At 39.2% G+C, this 21,386-nt stretch overlaps 1 protein-coding gene across 1 annotated transcript; it reads right to left on the reverse strand.

Annotated features, from left to right (window-relative positions):
* Positions 1-1,232: 1,232 nt before the first annotated feature.
* LOC145439965 (uncharacterized) lies at positions 1,233-21,330 on the reverse strand. The gene is made up of 15 exons (XM_080317633.1): positions 21,199-21,330; positions 20,369-20,476; positions 19,293-19,451; positions 17,937-18,020; positions 17,718-17,874; positions 15,455-15,618; positions 13,934-14,059; positions 12,494-12,610; positions 9,486-9,564; positions 8,609-8,718; positions 7,410-7,556; positions 3,669-6,399; positions 2,553-2,674; positions 2,376-2,493; positions 1,233-1,639 (listed from the first exon to the last, which is right to left on the reverse strand). Exons 1-15 carry the CDS (start codon positions 21,279-21,281, stop codon positions 1,556-1,558), a joined length of 4,389 nt encoding a protein of 1,462 aa, XP_080173759.1. The 5' UTR covers positions 21,282-21,330; the 3' UTR covers positions 1,233-1,555.
* Positions 21,331-21,386: the final 56 nt, after the last annotated feature.

Genomic DNA, 21,386 nt, shown 5'->3' on the forward strand with positions numbered 1-21,386 from the left:
CTGTGTGTGTGTTGAGGAGGCTTGAGTCAGGTAGGCAATAGGCATACGGTATGAAGCTTGGCAGAAGATGGCACAAGCTTCGATGCAGGGTTGTAATAACTTGTTTAGCAATTTTCTGTTCTTATAATAATCGTCATCATCATTGGTTTATTAGCAATTTTTATCAGTTCAATACACCGCAAAAATGCGATGCAATGAAATAACAGGAAGGTGTAGAAGCGACTTGAAATAGTCTATGGAATCGGACACCCACCTCGGCCTAGGCGATGCAAAGAAGAGGCATGCACACTGAATGGAAAGTAAAGATAGTAGGCTATAGAAAAAGAAAGCGACAAGAATGGAGCGGCTTGTCACGAAAAGCGACATCGATAGGTCATTCGTGGTCCAGTAACCTTGAGGATGGACAAGTATTTTTGTAGTCATAAATGTCTGAAGTCATTGTGATTTAGCTCAACTGGCTTGCATCTTTTTGAATGAATATGTTGAAGTGAGAAAAATAAGTATATTTTAGGTACGAGGTTTTCGATATCGATCAAGAGAAGCGAGTTAAACCTGGCTTGAACTGTGGTGATCACTGAACAGCCAACGCTATGTCTTGACTTGGTAGTGAACGAGGTTGCATGCGACGTCAATATATCATATTGTGGGCCAGTAATTTCGAGCATGGAATAGTGTTTATTCATTAGTCTGCACTGACAGTGACTCAGGCATCCCATTCCAAAACTCAATACTGGTTTGGGCATGTTAAAGATTGAATGTCTTGTCCGTCAAATGTACCCAGATAGATGCCTGAAACCCGATAGCCAAGCATACTACATTTGGCCAAGAATTCCGTAGCAACATGTGTTGGACTCTCGACTGATGTGATCAATTCACACTGCTGTCAAGTAGTTTGAATCAATAATACTAGACGGTGGCACATCAATTAGACGGTGGCACATCAATTAGCCTGGCCATGAAGATTGTATTCCTTGCAAGCAAGTTTGTGCAAATACAGACGCTCGAAACGATGACACCACGTCCTGCTAGCTACCGTTAACCGTTTTTCCGTTTCGACACCTTCTCTTGTCAATGTATCGCAATCTTGAGGTGTATTATTATGATGAAATTGTAATAATAATAAACAGAACGGAGTCCTTCCAATGTTGCAAAAGTGCATACAACTATACTGGGTCCTTCCCAAATTACCATGACAATCTCCCCACAACTCAATTTGCAACAGAAAACGAGGCTCTTCATCATTGTATTTAATATTTATATAGAGATACATAATGATCAATTGAATACTGTGAAACAGATAACGCGACGACCTATCACAACATACTCATGACATGACAAACCCACACAACGCAACATCAAGCTACAGATCACTCAAAATCGCAAAATAGATTTTCTTCTCATAAACGAAGTGTAACAATACTGAAAAATTGGTCCACAGTAGATGCAATGAGGGTGAAAACAATGTTATTTATGACACTATAAGAAAGCAGCAAAAATCGGTAAAATGAGGTTCGCAAAGTAAAAATTTCTGTTCAAAACTCGAAAAATGAAAATGTCACATTTCTCCAGCAGAAGCGGCTATTGCGTATTCGGTAAATAAATCGATTGCCTTCCTGGTTTCTTCAGCAGCTAGCAAAACCTAACGAATAGATCACATATTAATTTCCGATCTGCGTTCACAAATTCCCGTATATTGATATAATTATTTGAATTGATTTAGCAATCGAGAAGGTGTTTTTTGCATTGTGTCAGGGTCAATCACTCAGTCATAGTGTTGTGACTCAAATCGCGATTTTTGGTGGTTCAACTTGACTCGAGTCATTTTTTCAAATGTATAAAATGACTCGATCCGAGTCAATTTGTGTATTGACTCGACGTGTGCTCGAGTCATTGTGCATTACTCAAATCAAGTCATATGACTTGACCTTAGGACGGCCAAGACAGACATTTCTCAGTAACTTTTGAAGAAGAGTCAAGTCACCACATTGTTTGGTATTTTGTCTATCAGTCCTGATATTTGGAAAATAGGGCCAGAAAATGTTGGGACTGAGGAAAATTACGATGTTATGAATGCGAGCCGTTCTATATCACTCGAGCAGAGTTGAAAAAAGTGGGTTGAACCGGAATGAATTCGAAAATGAACAATGAACACAATGACTTGGACTCGGACTGAGTCACAACACTATGACTCGGACTCGAGCCTCTGCTGGCCAACTTGAACTAGGAATAACTCGGTGGTGAATTGAAAATGACTCGAGTAAAAACTAAAAAAGTGAGTAGAAGCACTTTGACAAATATGCAACGGTTACAACTATTTGATATTATGTAACAGTTATAATTTGAAGTCAATGCCCGACGAACACATCGTAACTTACCTCAGCCATCGGATGACACTTTTTCCTTTCTGCGTCTCCATTTTCATCGAACATCGACGGCATCAGCACCTGAAGCTTCTCGATCAAATACTTCATTTCATCTTCCGGCCTTGCAAATCTGTAACAAAACATCGTACAAAACGTCTGTTCGCAATTTGGTCCAACGAGCGATCTCACTTTTCTTCCCCTTCTTTTACAGCGAATTCCTTCTCGATGACACCATCCGGTGTCGATCTAACTTTATCGTCACTCTTAGGATGACCCGCTTCTGAAAAGTCGTGTAGGGGATTAGTTTCACAGTTTCAATTGGTTTCATCACCACTAGTGGGTGAGTGAGTTTTTAGCATCTGAATTCGTAACTAGATATCCCGCTAATGACTTAGTAATGGGGCATTGCAGCTTTTTGTGGTGCTGCAGCCAGTTAGTTGGTTCGTTTCCACAGCCGCTATTTAAACGACATTCAATGTGACTTACACGCAAGAACAACAGACTTTGCAGGCATTCTATTGGTTGGAGATCATAGAAGGGCCCCAGCGAACAACCATCCTGGTACTATGTCGACACAAATCAAATTCTCTTCTTAAAATCCACCCCACAGCACCAGGCAAAGTACTTTTCTTTTCACAGGATCTCAAACATGGTGAACTCACTTGAGCTACTCAATTCAAACTGGAATTTCAAAAGTCCTCAATCCAGAGCTATATTACAATTAAACATAAAATCAGTCGTTAGTTTCCCCGTTAACTACCCAGATCGGTAGTCGGACTCTATACATTTTGAGACTACTTTTTCCTAAACCTCATTTTTTCATTTTAAAATCAAATACTTTCGGACTGTCTTCAAAATCAAAATCTGTAGTCCAGGGTTACCGTATTTTGAGGTCAGAAAAATAGGGTGTTATTTACAGGTTACAAAAGATTCCATAGCGGACGAGAAAACGGGCATATAAACTATAATTTTTTACGGGAAACATTTTTTGCGTTGACTAAAAATTCCACATGGAATCGGTTGACTTTGATCTCTTTTTATAGTCGAAATTGCAGTCACCGCCGTCGAAATCCAGATTTCACGTCATTCATGGCACTTTTTAGTTGTCCGTGTGCAATCGCCTGGCTGACTAATTGCCAAAATGAAGGGCATTTGGGCATGCTCATAGGAAATTTTCGATTTCTTGAAAAGGAAGAACTAATAACTCCTAGAGGACGTAAGGTCACCCTACTGTAATCGAGCCGAGAGAATGTTCCCGAAACTACTTTTAGCCGTACTCATGTACAATCGAACAGACTGCAGTTATCCCAGAAACTTGCCTTCTATTTCAGCTTGACGTTTTCTCCGTTGCTTCCTTTTCTTTTTAGCGTCGTAATTGGAATCTTTTGATTTCTTCGAGCTATCGCTTTGCGACACGCTACGTTCCGTCGATTGCGAGCGACTCGACGCTTCGATTTCCTCTTCATTTTTCCGCCTGTTAGGATTTCTATGCGGCTTTTTTGGCCGAGTTTTTGCCGGTCCTGTGGGAGACTCTGAAGAACGATTGCCGGAATGTATCGTCGACGATGACGTCTGCGGTTGAGCGCCAGACCAAGACGCTACGCCCGGAATTCTCTCAATCTGACTCTTCTTATTAGACACGGTTGAGGTGCCGTGAGATTCAACCGTTGTCGAGGAAGATTGTCGTACCTTGTCAGCTGACGCAGACAAACTATCTTGCGACGTAACTGTTGTTGAAGATATGTCCCGAACTCGTGATCCGGACGAATGATTTTGCCCTGGCAAACCGCGCCGACCCAAATTTTCGAACGGTTGGGGCTTATTATTATCACCAACAGCATCAGATAAAGGATCACTCAAAATTTGAGGCGCATTCTTCGATTTTTCACTCATTTCGTGCCCTACATCAGTGTGCACAGACGAGTCCACGTTACATTCCATGGTAGAAGATGAGCTATCTGACAGGTCCTCCGACTCTTTACCAGTGGACAAATGCCCGCTCGAAGATTTTGTACTCATTTTATGCACTGCGTCACGCATGTTCGATTCTAATGTGGACGATGAGCTCTTGGACTGGTCCACTTTGTCTCTGTCGCCTGACAAATGACCCCTCAAATTTTGAGACGCTTTCGACGATTTTGAATTCATTTCAAACCCTATATTACGCACAGGCGAGTCCATGTTACTTTCCATAGTAGAGGTTGAGCTATCAGACCGGTCCGCTGTCTCCCTGCCAGCAGACAAAAACCCTCTTAAAATTTGAGGCGCATTCGAGGATTTTGCACTCATTTCAGACCCTGCGTTATGCAAGGGCGAGTCTACGTTACATTCCACAGCAGACGTCGAACTATCGGACCGGCCCATCGACACTCTACCGGAGGACACATCGCCCGAATACGGGTCAAATTCTTTCAGATATGCTCGCGTGTCGTGTTTTGGAGCTACCAACTCCCCGACCGCGAACCCAGCACTCGATGACCCCCTAGATTCCAAAGAATCAGCAGACCCCCTTCGTTTGCCTCTAAAATTCAGATTCTCCTGAGACACAACCCTCCTTGGTGGGACAAAAGACCCGTGAGTATCCCTCCTAGTCGCAGACATAGCAAACGCGTCGTGCTGATCAGCACTCTTCGGGGTATGTGATCGAGACCCCGTTTCTAGAGATTTCGAAGGCGTCCCGGCGCGGCCGTCCGATTTTGGAGTCGAAGTCCTCGACCGCGAATGCCTGGACCTGGGCCGCGACGAAATCGAGGCCGGAGATTCAGTCGGTTTTGATCTGGCCGCAGAACTGGGTCGCGAACCATTAGCAATCGGCTTGAATTTGTTGTGGTGACTCGCCAACGAGTCGCTAGAGATATGAGCGCTCGAGTCGAAATCGATGAGAAGACGCTGTTCCCGACTGGAACCACGAAAGGGGGTAGAACGCTTCGACCTCGACGATGAGTCACTATCGTACTCTTTGGAATGAGACGATTTTTTTGACGTTTTTGATTTTTTCGACCTACTTTTCGATGACCCACTGTGCCACGAATTTTCCGACGTCTCCGATTGCCCGGTAGCTTCTAAATGCCTATGGTACGCTTCCAGCAACGCTGGCGATATTCCACGTTCACTCAAGCTATCTCTCGATGACGATTCCAGCAAGTCATTTTTTCTACTCTCTTTCCTACTCGATATGTCGCTCGAGGACGCCTTGAGAGACTTCAGCATCGCTTCAGGCGAAGCCCCGTCGAAAATTCGGGGCGATTTGCGCCGTTTTGAGGAGTGCGGCCTGCTTTTGGCGCTGGAAGCCGAAGAAAACTCAGAAGATCTGCTCATATCGATGACGGGAGCATCGGGAAGTACCTGGGACGTTCTCGGTACTTTATGTGGAAGTATATTCCTTCTACCATCGTGAGAACGTTCCAAGTCGTTCCGGGACATTCTAGGGCTACCACGGGGAGGTTCGCTATTTGAAGGGTCCTTAGAATGATGCATGTTAGTCCGTGGACTGTGTCCAAAAATTTCCGGTCTGCTGCGGCCCGGAAAGCTAGGCGTACACTGCAATTGGTTCATGTAATCAGGATGTATCTTCGGAGTAGTCTCAGCTTTGTGACTGTGTGATCTCAATTGTGGTGCCATACCGGCCTTTCTCGTGTCGTAGGGACTCAAATTTGGGGTGTTGGGATGTTCTGGGACATTCTGGTTACTATGGCCATCGTCGTACTTTGCTACAATCGGCGATCTATTAGGATTAGTCCCGATTTCGTGACTGTGTGACCTCACACGAGGCATTATAGCAGGTTTTCTTGTCTCATAGGGAATCAAATTCGGGCTGCTTGGTTGTACTTGGAGTTGATGGTTATCATGGCGATCATAATCGGACCGTCTGCCTTCTCTTTCTTGAGATACGGTGGGAGGCTGTGAGTAATACAGAGGTGTGCTTCGGGGTCGTTCTGGTGTTGTAGGTGCGATAACGTCGTGCAGTAAAGGTGTATGAGTGGGTTCGTCCGAGTATATATTGGATCGTAACTTTTCCAGCTCTTGCTCGAGTTCCCTGATAACAACAGAGACGGTCAGTAACGAGTAAAGAAGTCATTGGAGAACAAAATTTTTGACTTGAGAAAAATAATATTTACCGTGGCAAATTCTTTAATTATTTACTATAGATCTACCTACCATAAATTCTATGATTTGATATCCAATAAATTTGCTTCTACTGGTTCGAATTCAGCCAAATTCCAAATTTGTTATGCACCGTTTTTTTTTTTCAAACAATCCAACAATTTCATGGGGTAGCCAGTAAAGTTTGAAAATTTCTTATATTTCCTTAATATTAAATAAATCAATGATAGCAACGCCTCTACAGGTTGGAATTGAGCCGAAATTGGCGTGGAGCGTTCTTTTAGGAAACCTAACAATTTTATCAAGTAGCCAGTAAAATTTGAAAAAGCCTAGAATACCCATGAGGGTTGTTTAAAAATAACTTTTTTTTCAGATTCCATGGATTCACTAATTAAATTGTTAGGCTGTGTAAAAAAAACGCTACACACCAAATTTCGCTCGATTCCAATTGGTAGAGGTGGACGCACAGGAGTTTAAAAATTTGAAAAATTTTCATATTTTACTGTCAAGATAATGAAATTGATGAGTTGTCTACAAAAACGATGCAAAACAAATTTGACGCAATTCCAACCAGAAGAAGCCAGGTTATTTGAGTTTTTCATTCATAATCCTGGGATTACCCACAGTCCAGGCTATTTTTGCGGATCCAAAATTTTTAACTGCAATAACTTTGCTTCTACGAGTTGGAAGTGACCAAAAATTGTTAGCATCTTTTTTTTTTAGACAACTCAACTACTTCACAGGGTTGACAGTGAAATTTGCACAATTTGATCAGTGAATCCTTGGAATCCGGAAAAAAAGTTAGTTTTGAACAACCCAAACAACCAAACACTAAAATTTACTTTTACTAAAAGGGATGCACGACGATAGCAGAAATAACAGAACTTAAAATGAAGTGGCGCGTGTCGATTGGACGTCAAGATCTTGAAAAAACATAATTACCGGTTGTAGTGTCGGACGTTCTGCAATTCACTTTTCAATCTCAACCGTTCTTTCTCTATCGGCGTGGATTGGCCGGCTGCACGACGGTCTTCCACAATTGGCCGCGGTTGAGAGGAGGACAGCAAGTTAGTGGTAGCGGCGACTCTCCTGCGGAAAGAAAAGGCGTATGGTCATAGAGACATTATCGAAGTTATCATCGTTTACATTATCCAGTCTTCTTCTGGGCATAAGAATTACATCAGATTAGTGTGAAACGGAGTAAGAGCCAAATTCATATCGGAATAAACCCTGACACTCGTCTGGGGTAATCGACCTTCTGAAATTCCAAATCTATCCCTAATATTTATAAGCTCATTTGCAGTTAAGCAATGGAAGAGCTTCTTGGAGGTACAGAACTTCAATATACAATTGAATAGTGTATTCTATAGACCTATTCATATTGAAATGAACCCGAATATTTTCGGCTGACACTCGTCAGGGGTGATCGTCAGCGACAAGTAGGGAATTGGAAAGAACATTGTGTTTCAATAATCATATCTCAACATATGACGTCACCAGCATGAAATTTCGAATAAGAGAGCGCTCAATGTACTAGTTTTAGATGACACAGCCTTGGCTGATCTATTTTGATGAAAGTCGACTCCGGTTGTAACCAAGTCACAAGGGTTCGAGTCACAAGTCAATCTCGCTTTTAAGGATTTGACTCGAGTCGAGTGAGTCATTTTGAATTCACCACCAAGTCAAGTCCGAGTCCAAGTCATGATATTATGACTCGAGTCCGAGTCCAAGAAATTGTGTTGACTGATCAGTTTCCAGTTAAAGTCTTGTTGAACCGACTTTTGACAACTCTGTTTGGTGATATCGAATGGTTCGCATTCATAATATAGGCCTACTCATTTTCCTCAATATTAGCAGTTTCTGATCGCATTTTCAAGTAGGCCTACCAAAAGACGAAATCCCAATGGTGTGGTTAATTTACTATTCTTCGAAATTACAATGAAATGTCGGCCTTGGCAGTCCAGTAATCTATTAGATATTTCGTTAATTAGGTATCGCAGTAGATTTTTGTTTTTATGATTCAGCGAAAATTAGGGGTTCCGCGAAAACTTGCAGATTGCGAAAGTGTTCCGTGGGTTACTAAAGGTTAGGAACCAATGTACCAGATACAACATACGAATATATCGAAAGATGGAAATAACCTTCTTTCCTCGTCCAATCTCTCAATCAATTGTTCCAGCTGTTCTTTTTCCTGGTCGGCCAGTTGAGAGACGTCCGCAAACCCCGCAGACATGCGACTCATTTGTAAATTCTGAACGGCAAGCGCCGAGAGTTGACGAGCTTCTTGGAGGCACAAAACGTCAATATATACAATTGAATAATATTCATATTGAAATGAACCTGAATGTTTTTGGCTGACACTCGTCAGGGTTGATCGTCAGGGTTGTAATGACTCGATTTGACTCGAGTCATTTTTTCAAACGCGTGAAATGACTAGACTCGAGTCAATTTGTGTATTGACTCGACTTGTGCATGACTCAAACCAAGTCATAAGGCCCGGGACTAGGACAGCCAAGACAAGCATTTTATTGTAACTACAAAGGTCGTCACATGATTGGTATTTCGTCGATTAGTTCTAATACTTGGAACATAGGGCCAGAAACTGTTAGGACCGTGGAAAATTACGATATTATGAATGCGAGCCATTATATATAACTCGAGCAGAGTTGAAAAAGTGGTTTAAACCATATTGAACACAATGACTACGAGTCACAACACCATGACTCGGACTTGACCTCGGTGGTGAATTGAAAATGACTCGATTCGACTCGAGTCTAAACCATTCAAGTGAGATTGACTTGTGACTCGGAACCGTATGACTTGGTTACAACCCTGGAATACTCAGCAACTAGTATAGAATTGGAAAGAACATAATATATCAATACGATCCAATTCTCTACTAGTTGCTGACGATTACCCCTGACGAGTGTCAGCCAAAAATATTCAGGTACATTTCACTACGAATATATTATTCAATTGTATATTTTGAGTCGAAGACAATCAGAACTGCAATCAAACCTGCCGATGAGGAGAATTCCTACTTTGCACGGAAACGCTCGTCATTTCCAAGGTCTTTTCGTGAACAGTTTCTCTCACTCTGGAACAGAATTCGTTGCACTCAATTAGTTGAGTTCACGAGAAAATGAGCATTGATCATGGCTTCGCAGAAATGTAATTTCCGCTTACACGCTTCGTAAGTAGGCGATTGCATGTTTCGAATGATGTAATACGGCCAATTGAGGTTTCAAGACTTCCACGTAGGTTAGGGTCTTAGGCATACCATTTGTGCTCTTTTTTATTGAAACTAAAATCTCCACCGAGGACGCAGTCTTTTTGTTTTGAACGTTATGCGACTACACAGAGACGACTAAAAAAGGCAAATTCACCACAAATTACACGTGGAATTGGCTGTTTCTGGATGTTCTGAAGAGGTTGACCATAAATTTTTATAAAAAGTCCGAACGGAAACTGTCGGAAACTCGGATTTAAGGGATATGCGATGTTGCAATTTTTTTAAATAGATTCTGGGTATTCACTGATTAAATTATTAGATTGCCTTGAAAACGCTGCACACAAAATTTAGCTCAATCCCAACCAGAAGCCGACGCGAAGAAAATTGAAATTTTTGAATTTATTTTTTTAAAATTAAAAAAATTTGAGCCAAATTTAGTGTGCAGCGTTTTTTTAGGCAACCTAACAATTGAATCAGTGAGTTTGAAAAATATAGATATTTTTAACAACCTTACTGTAGGCCTACGGAATAACATTTTCAAACAACTGATGCATCAAAAGATCCATCATCGACTCATGCAAGCACTCACCAAGAAACGGCGAAACAGATTCCACTCTACAACATCTACCTTCAAACGAATATTCCGAGACGAAATATTAGTTCAACGCAAACATCTACAAAATTCAAGACAAATTTCAGTCATCAAACACAACAACGAACCCAAGTCATAGTTTGACTTGGCATTATAAAATTTGCTTAACCTAGGTAAGAGACACACAATATTTTTTGCATTGCTTCGTGAAATCAAATTCTCTATCCAAAGAGTTACTAAAACTGTCTGATACCTACAAAATCAACAGCAGGCTCATGGAACCTTTACAGAAACAAACGCTACAAAACAGAAATAATACATCCGATGGATCTTTCATGAAGAACATGCTACATTGAAACATTTCTGCATAGGATTTAGCCGTCAACTAATGGGATCGAAACATATATTCATAATATATGACACCTGAACATTTCGGCTGACACTCGTCAGGGGTAATCGTCAGAAACTAACAGAGAATTGAAAAGAACATTGTACATCAACTATCGTATCACAAAATATGATGTCGCCAGCATTAAAAATCGAATAATCCAGGCAAACTGAAAGCTCAAGTTGTTTTAGCTACTTTTTAGTTAGCTATCGGTACTATTTTAGATTATGCACAAACTCCTGAAAATATAGTACACTTGTCAGAGGTAACCGTGAGCAAATAGTAGAGAATTTATAATCACTTTGCATATAGCCAGTAGTAGGCTATCACCAAATTCTCAGCAACTAGTAGAGAATTAGAAAGAACATAATATATCAATACGATCCAATTCTCTACTAGATGCTGACGATTAGCCTACCCTTGGCGAGTGTCAGCCGAAAATATTCAGGTTCATTTCAATATGATTATATTAATCAATTATATATTGAAGTACCTCAAAGAGTCTCTACAACTAATGCAAAAATACTGCAAGAAAATTCTACACACATGTGCAAAATCAAACACAACACCTTAGGTCTAATCTCTTCTCTGGCCAAGATACAACTAAATCCAAGTCAAGGATTCGGCGTGAAGGAGCAAACTCCTTTTCATAACTCTCAATAACTATGTAGAATACAAACATAGAGCACGCCAGGATTTTGCGAGGGTACAAACACAACATAAAGAGAGAATTGTTTGCTCATAAAGTTACTCCTTTCAAGAAAAATTTCAAAAGATAAATCCGATAATACATCTAACTGCCATCCTTCAAATCGACAAAAATTGAACCCTTTCACAACTGACAGAGTTATTCAAAGAGTGCAAACATTGAGTAAGCCATGATTGATAGCGGGTAGAGGGTCGAATACGTCTCGGAATATGTTATGATTACACAGATCCACAAAGGAGTAGTATGTGTGCATTGGAACCACAAAATGAGAGAAGTTACCAAGTTTTGAAAAAAAGGCCTTCTAAATGAGTTTGTACAAACCAGACATTGAAATTGTGTAAACATATCAAAGAATCATTAACTTGTCATGGATATCGACAGAATTCTGAGAATTTCCACAATATACAATTGCCTAGCGACGCGTCAAAACAGTCAGAAATTATGAGGAAATACCAAAGCTTTAATTTTGGTCAGTTCTATTCTATCGATCTTGAATAAATAGCTTCCAATTAAGGAAAGAAATAAAATTCTCTACCACAAATTTATGGAATGTTGTAATTGTAAAATACGCTACTCTAGGTTGAGAAGTTAAGATTTGACTTCACTTGGTCAAGCAAACTAATGTCATACAACACCAAAACAGCAAATGTATTAATCACTCACAGAACACACACTGGTAAAAATGTTGCTAGTGTTGTTTTTGTGGGGATTGGGGGGACAGTTGGTTGATAGAACAAGAGGCAGTCATTTTACAATGCAGAAGACCTAAAATTCTAAGGGTTAAATCATCTTTGGTCCCCTAATGACTAACGCTGATCATATTTTGAGATTTCGTGTCGGAGGTATCAAAGAAGTTTATAACTATTTTACACATTTTGAGTAAATTAAGTTGTCGTAAAGTTTTAGTTTTCTTTTGGACGTCTCTCTTCCATGTAGAACTTTCAAACAATGTGAAAAATATAACCATGCCCAAAAGAAAGTGAAAATTTTACAAGAAGTTCATTAAGTTTTAAAAATGGATCTAAAAATTTGAAAAAGGACGTAAACTACTTTCACCGGGACGTTAACATTGGATTAAAATATTTAGCAAATTTCTGCCACTTACATTTCGTTTTGTTTTCCGGACTGGCCGTCAGCGAGATAACTCCGAGACACGGTCTTGCTCTTGTACCTCTTCGTCACAATGTTTCGCAGAGTCCGTGCCAAGTCTTTCAAACTGTCGCTATAAAATATAGATCACATGCTAACCCTAAACGCTCAGCATTCCAATAATTTGATTACAACAACAAGCCTATATTTTTTTTACTTCTGATCAAGCGAGTTACAAGTTTTGCTGGTAGTTGGTACCAGACTACTTGAATAGTTTTTGAAATCAATCACTTCACACTCCATCTGAATGGATAAGCAGAATTAGGAGTTGCATCGAATCCATTCGTGCAATATCACTACGACCGAATATATTTTCAAAACTTTGCACTTATTGAAAAAAACACATGTCGTGGTTTCGAAAAGTAGTCACGAGCCCATTTTCAGCTTTTCGAAATCAGACTAGAATTAGAATAATAGCTACAGTTTTTTCCCAATTAGACTAGAATTTGAATTATAGCTAGTTCTGTTCCAAATTAGACTAGAATTAGAATTATAGCTACAGTTTTTTCCCCAATTAGACTGAAATTATAATTATAGCTAGTTATTTTTCCAAATTAGAGTAGAATTGGAATTATAGCTAGTTATTTTTCCAAATTAGAGTAGAATTGGAATTATAGCTAGTTTTTCTCCAAATTAGACTCCAATTATAATTATGGCTACAGTTTTTTTTTCCAATTAGACTAGAATTAGAATTATCGCTAGTTTTTTTTCCAAATTAGACTACAATAAGAATTATACTTTATAGCTACACAATTTTTTCCCAATTAGACTAGAATTAGAAATATACCTGTTTTTTTTCCAAATTAGACTAAAAATAAGAATTATAGCTATAGTTTTTTTCAAATTAGACTAGGATTAGAATTATAGCCTTTTTTTAAAATTAGACTAGAATTAGAATAACACCGACACAGTTTTTACCAAATTAGGTTATAATTACCGAATTTGCAAAAACTTGGCAATTAAATCAATTCCGTTCATATCAAGTCAGAGTTCACCCTTATAAGCGAGAGAATGAAAAACGTCCGAAAAGCAAGCTTGGCTCGTTTCACATTTAAAACGTTCTGCTGCACCATTTTTTGGAAAACCAGAAATTATACTAGAAATAAAATTAGATTAGAATTAAAGCAACAAAACATTTCAGAAATTAGATTTGAATTAGATTATCGGGCTTTTGCTCTGATAAGTCTGATTAGACAACTAGAATCATCTAGCTGTCCTTTCCAAGTCTGGGCATACGGCTCAAAACTACTTTTCATAGCCCCTTATAGTTTAGAATCTTTTGCCCTCCATAGAATTTCACATCATTACTCTGCTTGTGCAAGCATCTGTGAACATTTTTAACACCTCTACCCAGCATATCCCGTTCATTTCGCGCAATGATGTTCGGTTAGCTCACCTTCTCGAGATCGGTCGAACGTACTCCTGAATTGGGTGCGAAGGCTTGTGCGACTTTTTGTGACATTTATTGCCGAGAAAACATTTTTGGCACAGGTTGTAGTCAAGACATCGGAGACAACGAAATCTGAAAATAATGATTGTTAGAACGCAGGGCTGTAATGACTCAGTCACGATTTTCTGATGACTCGAGTCATTTTCTCCAAATACGGTAATGGGCCAACTCGACTCGACTCAATTTATGTATTGACTCGACTTGGACTCGGGTCATTGCTCATGACTCGAACCAAGTCATATGACTCGAGACTCGAACGGCCAAGACCTACATTTCATTGTAGTTTCGAAGAATAGTTAAATTACCACACTATTGGGATTTCGTCTATCGGTACTGGTAATTGAAAATGCGACCATAAACTACTAAAAGTGAGAAAAATTAGTAGATAATAAATGCAAACCATTCGTTATCACTTAACAGAGTTATAAAAAGTGGGTTTAAAGGGGCACTGCGCTCTAAAAATGATATGGTCTTAAATTGAAGGTAAAAACGAACAAAAATTTTTGGTCGCGGCCATTTCCTTCAGAACGCCACCGTAATGGAGCTGCAATTTATTGAAATTTCTACAAGACCAGCTGCCGCGGCTGCTTAACCCGTTACATGGCACGATATCTTCACCGTCGCACTTGCTTGACGCGATAAGGCAGTCACGCAGAGACTTGGACACATTTCCTTCATAACATCGGCTGACAACTATCTAAAATTTGTTCTCTGACTCGAGTCAAAACTATAAAATTGAGATTAACCTGTGACTCGGAGCCTTGTGACTTGGTTACAACCCTGTCAGAACATATAAAACTGTCTTTTGGCAGGAAGTTTCTGCACAACTTAACGTAGCCATTTCCCTGGAGGAAAAGAGATGACTAGAGTCAGACCCAGGGTTGTGACGACTAGAGTCATGATTTTTTTATGACTCGGCTTGACTCGAGTCATTTTTTCAAATACGTAAAATGACTCGGCTCGAGTCAATTATTATATAGACTCGACTTGCACTAGAATCATTGTGCATGACTCGAACCAAGTCATAACAACTCGGGACTAGGACGGCCAAGACAGACATTTATGTAACTTCGAAGAATAGTAAAGTCGCCACATGATTGGTATTTCGTCTATCAGTCCTGATACTTGCAAGATAGGGCCAGAAACGGTCAAGACTGAGGAAAATTACGGTATTATGAATGCGAGCCATTCTCTATCACTCGAGCAGAGTTAAAAAAAGTGGGTTGAACTCAAAACTTAATAAACACAATGACTTGGTTACAACCCTGCTTCTACTTCTACTTGAGTTTCAATAATTACCACTTGGCCCACATCTGCACCTCAGTATTCAGAGTCTAGCAGTCAAGAAAGGTGCCGAATTTTTTCAGATATTCATCAATGATACTGATAATTCTTTCAAAGTGTGATATTGCCTCAAAATTATTGGCAAACCGGTATAATCGGCCAGGCTTTACAGATGACGCATACCTCATTCCAGTAATAGGTCTCGTGTTGCAATTAGCGCAAGCGACGTGATGCGTAGAACTTTCAGACGTAGAAAACCGATGCATTGTCGGAATCCAGACAACAGATTGCGGTTCCAAGAGAAGCCATTGAACAAATTCAAATTCAGTGATGCCATACCCGTGTATCTAAACACAAATTGGAAATAGAAGACATATTTATATCTCTCGGTTATACATTCAGGCCGCAGGTATCAATACATTTGTGGTGGACATGAATTATTCAACGCTACAATGTCACAAGCAATTGCATGTAAATAAAGTCGAGCATTTCCATTTATGAGACATGACGTGCCAATGGCATACGAATAATAATCAATCTCAAGAGACACTCGGAGGTACAGAACTTCAATAAACAATTGTGTGATATATTCATATCGGAATAAACCCGAAGATACACGGCTGACACTCGTCAGGAGTAATCGTCAGCGACTACTAGAGAATTTATAATATCATTTAATACGATTGATACTGTTTACGATATACAATTTCAAATCTCTACTAGTTGCTGACGATTGCCCCTGACGAGAGTCAGCCAAAAATATACGGGTTCATTTCATTATGAATATGTTATTCAATTAGTAATTAATCTGTATACGATAGAACTTCACTATTAGATTAACATGCATCAGGTCGATTGGGCTACGGCGATCCCTTGTGAGCAATAAAACTAAAATGTATTTCATCAAACCAGACAGATAGAAAATTTACAGCTTTTGATAATTAGATTAATATAATTGTACAAATTAGATTATAATTACTGAATTCGCAAAAATTTGGTTACAAGGAAATCAAGCTGAATCACGAACAATTGAATTAAAATCAGAGCATGGAAACATTTCATAAATTAGATTAGAATTAGACTTCGCTTCAATTAGTCCAATAAGACATCTAAAATTATCTTTGCTCAACCGTTAATCAGGGTGTGAAGTCCGACCATATTCACACAGTAACACGGATATCATAGACATTGTAATATCAGAAGAGGAATCATTTCATTTTATACTAATAGTCATCATCAACATTGTTTTGTTTTTGTTCAAATTCAAAATCTGTGCAGAGCCACAACTTTCCACCAACTAGCGTAACATGATACCTGTGTAATTGTTAGGCAACAATATCGCCCACTCAAGCATCACAAGTGCCAGTTGGCGAACATTTATCTGCTAGTAAACAAAGGCAGTTACCAGGACACTTGAGACCATTAATAGCCTTTCAGACGAGTTGACATACATCGCATTCCTCATATAACACAGAATAACAATTTGTCAAATTTATTAATGGTACAGCACCCTGTCACATCAATTTTACTCAGTGGAACTTGTATTGACAGTTTGCGACATATTTTAAATACGTAATAATATGATGATACTGGCAAGGCAACATCTAACAACGGTCAAGATAATGAACATTACTAATTAACTTTTGCAAGCAAACAAACGGATATCGAGTGTAGAGCAGACTTGGACATCCAGGAAATTTGCGGCTATTCTAAATTACAGTAGAATTAGAGCTGTTTTTGCCAAATTAGGCAAGAATTAGAATGATAGATACACACAGTAGGGTTTGTTCAAAAATCAATTTTTTCCGAATTCCGGAGATTCACTGATTGAATTGTTAGGTTTCCTAAAAACTCTGAACAGCCAACTCGAATTTTTCGTTTTTGTAGCCATCTCAACAAATTCATGGCGGTGACAGTAAAATTTGAACAAAAAAATTGATTATATTATGTAATAAATTCTCCTGCGTGTTCACAACTTCGTATCTACCCGTTGGAATCGAGCCAAATTTGGTATACAGCGTTTTTTTAGGCAACCTAACCGTTTAATCAGTGAATCAGCGGAATCCGAAGAAAAAAAACTGCACAAGTTTTTTTTTACGAATTAGATTCAAATTAGAATTATGGATACACAGGTTTTTCCAAATTAGATTAATAGTAAAATTTTTGAATTCTGAAAAACTTGGAAATTGAATGAAATTCAGCTCATTCCCATAAAAGCATGGAATGGCAAATTTCTGCAGAGTACATTTAGCTTGCTTGTCGCTATACACTGCTTCTACAGGATTTTCAGGAAAACTAGAGATCATATTCGCAGAAACATTTCACAAATTAGATTAAAATTAGTTTACCTGCATTTCGCTCTAGTTACTCGAATTAACTACTAGAATTACCGTATCTAGTTTTCCAAGTCTGATGTACAGAGGTTAACTATATGCTGGTAGCCTACCTGACTGAAGCAACTTTCCACAGCACCCACGATATTCTCATAATGACTTTGCTCGTGGATGGCCGCAGTTATCCTGACCAGATGGTCGAGAAGCTTTGCCACGTCTTGTTTCGCTAATGTTTTGTTGGTGGGCTCGCAATGACACCAATACAGCGATCTGGAACGGATAAAATGAATTGAACGGTACGAAACAAACATAGAAATACATCGATGAATTACTTGTATTTTGAAATCAGCTCCCGATTACACATGACAATGAAAAACGTACGGACTCCTTGTAACGATATCGCGTCATCTGCGTTTCTGGAAAGTACGAAACAGCTCTGATTATGATCAGGAATGAGACGGATTAGCGCGAAATTCCAGCAAGCTAATTCTAATATAATTTGTGAAATCTTCGTTTGCTTCAATTCTAACCTAATTTCTGGTTTTCCAGTAAATACCACAGGAGAACAGTATAGTGCGAAACAAGCCCTGCTTGCGGCACAGACATTTGTTTTTCTCATGCTCAGAAAAATGAGCCATGATTTTATATTAACGTAACTCGCTTCAATGTCCAAGTTTACGCGTATTCAGTAATTTTAACTCTAATCTAATTTGGAAAAAAATCGCGTAGCTATACTTCTAATTTTAATCTAATTTGGAAATAACTGAGCAGCTACAATTCTAATTCTGATCTAATTTGGAAAAAAGACTGTGTAGTTCTAACTCTAATTTGGAAAAAAACTGTAGGCTAGTTATAATTCTAATTTTAATCTAATTTGGAAATAACTGAGCAGCTACAATTCCAATTCGACTCTAATTCAGAAAAAAACAACTTTGTAGCTGTAATTCTAATTCTAATCTAATTTGGAAAAAAAATGTATCGTAGTTCTAATTCTAATTTTAATCTAATTTAGAAATAAATGAGCAGCTATAGTTCTAATTCTACTCTAATTAGGAAAAAAACTTTGTAGCTGTAATTCTTATCCCAATTTAATTTGGAAAAGCAGAAAATTTTCTAGTTGCTCAGGAATGATTATGATACATTGCTTCCAGGATGAGGATTTCAATTATAATCTATGGCTACACACTCAAAAGTTACTGTTTCATCTATACACATTCTGAGGATGAGGAAAAATATCAATTTGTAGACTGTACGCGGGGTTGGGCACAATGGTTAGAGTTCTCGATTCTGAATCGAGGACCAATTTTAATAATTCAACCCGATTAGTGCGAGCTGATTTCTTCGAATACTGAAATTAGACGATCCTCGCCACTAAGAGTTGATTTATCAACGAGAATTGTAGTTTCGAAACTGTTTTCACTGTGAAACACTGCACACCTAGATTGGTATTGGTATCACAGCATATGAAACATGTAGTTCAAAGCTGCATATGTTACTGGAAATGACATCTCTGCGAAATCGTGATCAACCCACATCATTGCCACAAAGTGCAATGAAATGGTATGGCCGAAAAAATACAAAATAATATTCAATGTCACATTAGGGTATATTCTTTGTGAGCGCATGAAGGATTCACATTATTCACTGTTTTGATGTCATAATGCATGGCACTCGAATACTCGACTTACCCGCAGTAGATGTGGAAAATCAAAGCACACGTCAATTCGCCAAGAACATCAGGAAAAACATCTTCGTTCCCCAAATTAGTTTGACACTGAGCATAGATTTGTCTCGTAACTATGTTCAGACCGCCAAAGCTGATGTTAGGACTGGACTGATCTGCATCTCTGAATGATAATTAGAAATCTCCATTAATACACAATCTACATAATTATTATGCGCTAGATCAGGGGCGGGCAACATACGGCCCGCGGGCCGGATCCGGTCCGCGGACAGTTTTCCGTCTTACATGATAATGTGGCCCGCGGCCCCAGTCTGCCGAGATTCCCCACTACTTGCTTACTACGTCAAATTTTTGTGACTATATGTCATTATACACGTGTATGCGCAGCGTTGCAAGAGTGCAGATTACGCGTAAGTTCGTCGAAGCGAGAAGACTTGCATTATCCGCATTTACGATACACTCAACCCTAAAGTCGTCTGTGATAATCATGATTTTTGTCGACTACAATGGTTATTTGCACCAGGCAGATATTTCTTATTTTTGATTCCGTAACCGCCGACTTCTAGCACGGCACACTTCTAGGCTTTTGTAAGGCACCGCTTATGCCAGGGGTCGCCAACTCAAAACGGATGGAAGGCCACTTTTCAAATTTCGTAGAGGACGCGGGACCCATGTATTCAATATCGAGATTAATTGGCCAAACAGTTGAACAACGACGTTATCCCGTCGCCTACTCAACTCTAATGAATTGATATCTTGGATAATTAGGGTAACCGGGCCTATCGAACGCCTTGAAATCTTAAATAGGGATTGCACCGTGTGTTGATTGATCATGATCAGTGAGAAGCAGACATGGCGGCGCCTGTATGACAATGTTGTTCCCAAATCCACATTGTCTTCGCCATTATCGGCGAGAAATGGCTTGTATATGTGGATAAATGGGCGAATAATGTATCGATTCAGCAATCCGGCCCGCCAAGTGCTTAATTTTCCTATATCCGGCCCGCCGACTGAAGAAGTTGCCCGCCCCTGCGCTAGATGGTGAGTCACGATTGCCACCATTTGCGCATACAATCTCACCTGGAGCTAAGGCCCTCCAACGGTTGAGAAAGCAAAGACAACACGTTGGAAACTTCAACTCTGTCAAGCTTTAGCACCTTTCTCAGCCTTCCAATCTTCAATGCCGTCCTAAAATTTTCGAAAATGAATGAATATGATGAATATGTGCAAGTGTTAGATCCGGCTGCGAAGGCGATGATATTAAGAAAAACAACTTCTGATCAAAATAATTTCAACATTATTGTATGCCCTTTACAAAATCACATTATTGCATCAAAAGTATGTCGATTTATCAAATGCATTTACAATGAAAGCTGCTAAGAAATTGACACATAATCAAACCAAACTTTTGTAGGCGACTGCCAATAGACTGTATTAGTTTGAGATCGTATTTAATTAGTGATTCTATAATAAATAATGAAACAATTCCCACCGTGAAAATATTTTTTCAAGATCCAAAACTTTATACTGCAATAGGCTACCTTCGTAACCATTGGTTGGAATTGAGCCAAATTTGGTGTGTAGCGTTTTTCCGTACAACCTAACAATTTAATCTTTTTTTTCTTACAAGAATATTTGAGCCTGCGTACCAGTGTATCCCCTACTAGCACTCCGTGATAGCAGCAAAGTAACAGCAGCATGAAATATCGGAAGTGGGGACGACAATTTATGCAAATAGAAAAACCGCCATCGCCATTAACTGGACGCCGCGGAACCAATTTTGCAACTATTTTATCATGTAACCAGTAAAATTTGAAATGAAGTTATTCTTAAAAATCCCTACTATACACACTACACATTATATAAATGTGAGGGATTGAATTTAAAAAAATACATGCAAAATAAATTACCTGTAAACACTATATTTGATATCAGCAAACTCTTGATGAGTCTTCAATAACAATGACTTCAATTTTTCATCCATATCTGCCATCTTGAATGCAGCAAATCTCAAGTTTTGTGAGAATGCCCTTAAAATGAACTTCTCTGATCCGTGATACAGCAAAACATGTTCAACCAGTAACCATTACTGTAATAA

The sequence above is a fragment of the Botryllus schlosseri genome, chromosome 5 (genome assembly GCF_051294905.1).
Source record: "Botryllus schlosseri isolate E-star chromosome 5, Bs_hap1, whole genome shotgun sequence".
NCBI lineage: Eukaryota > Metazoa > Chordata > Ascidiacea > Stolidobranchia > Styelidae > Botryllus > Botryllus schlosseri.

Bases quoted from the DNA above. Each gene is read 5' to 3' on its own strand.
- LOC145439965 (XM_080317633.1), bottom strand. From the start codon at position 21,281: ATGGCAGATATGGATGAAAAATTGAAGTCATTGTTATTGAAGACTCAT. The intron at 14,060-15,454 runs GTATGCGTCATC...CATTATTTTCAG, and splicing joins AGACCTATTACTGGAATGAG to ATTTCGTTGTCTCCGATGTC. The intron at 8,719-9,485 runs GTTTGATTGCAG...CTTGCCGTTCAG, and splicing joins GGAATTCTCCTCATCGGCAG to AATTTACAAATGAGTCGCAT.